Source organism: Penaeus monodon, chromosome 23 (assembly GCF_015228065.2).
Source record: "Penaeus monodon isolate SGIC_2016 chromosome 23, NSTDA_Pmon_1, whole genome shotgun sequence".
Lineage (NCBI taxonomy): Eukaryota > Metazoa > Arthropoda > Malacostraca > Decapoda > Penaeidae > Penaeus > Penaeus monodon.
In genome coordinates, this window is record NC_051408.1 from 2,559,161 (window position 1) to 2,559,795 (window position 635).

General features: G+C 37.5%; 1 protein-coding gene and 1 long non-coding RNA gene across 2 annotated transcripts in view; both read right to left on the minus strand.

Annotated features, from left to right (window-relative positions):
* Positions 1-166, minus strand: part of LOC119587718 (UDP-glycosyltransferase UGT5-like) — a gene marked incomplete at its 5' end in the record, with an annotated part of 8,345 nt that extends 8,179 nt beyond the window's left edge. The window contains 1 exon segment of the mRNA XM_037936401.1: positions 17-166. Within this exon segment, the coding sequence (XP_037792329.1) occupies positions 17-166 (150 nt within the window).
* A 291-nt stretch (positions 167-457) lies between these two features.
* The window catches only part of LOC119587719, a 688-nt gene continuing 510 nt past the window's right edge, over positions 458-635 (minus strand). Inside the window, exon 2 of the long non-coding RNA XR_005230018.1 lies at positions 458-571. This is a non-coding gene — a long non-coding RNA (uncharacterized LOC119587719). The remainder of the gene's footprint in view (positions 572-635) is intronic.

Below are 635 nucleotides of genomic sequence, written 5' to 3' on the forward strand. Positions count from 1 at the left end.
CACACAGTGACCTGACCTTGTGACCTCGATCCGCCAGCGCTCTCGCCAAGGTCAAGAAGATGGTCCTGTGGCTGCGGGAAGACAAGGGCAGCAGCATCAGGATCTTGTAGGAGGTCTTCGGGGGGTCAAAGGTCAGGGCCGAGCAGGAGGAGGTCATCGTCATCGTCATTGTCATCGCGAGGAGGATCGGGAGCAGGATTTGTGATTTAGACATTTTTTTTTTCTTTTCTTTTCTTTTCTTTTTCTTTTTCTAGCTTTTTTTTTAATCTATCTTTTTTTTCTTTTTTTTTCTTTTTTTCTTTTTTTCTTTTTTTCTTTCTCTGTTTCTTTTTTTTCTTTTTTTTTTCTTTTGTTCTCTTTTCTTTCTTTTGTTCTTTCTTTTCTTCTTCTTCTTCTTCTTCTTTTCCTTTTTTTTCTTTCTTTCTTTTTAACACTTCCGTTTTTCCCTCTTTTTTTGTTTTGTGGTTGTTTTATGTTTTCTTCTGTTCTTTTTATTTCTCCTTTTGTGATTATCTTACGTCGCGAAGAACCAGAGATCACAGCGAAAGAAAGATTCAAAGGCCAAATATCACTAAGGAAAAGGTTCAAAAGGTCACACGAACGAAAAAGGTCACAGAACGAAAAGGGTCATTTAG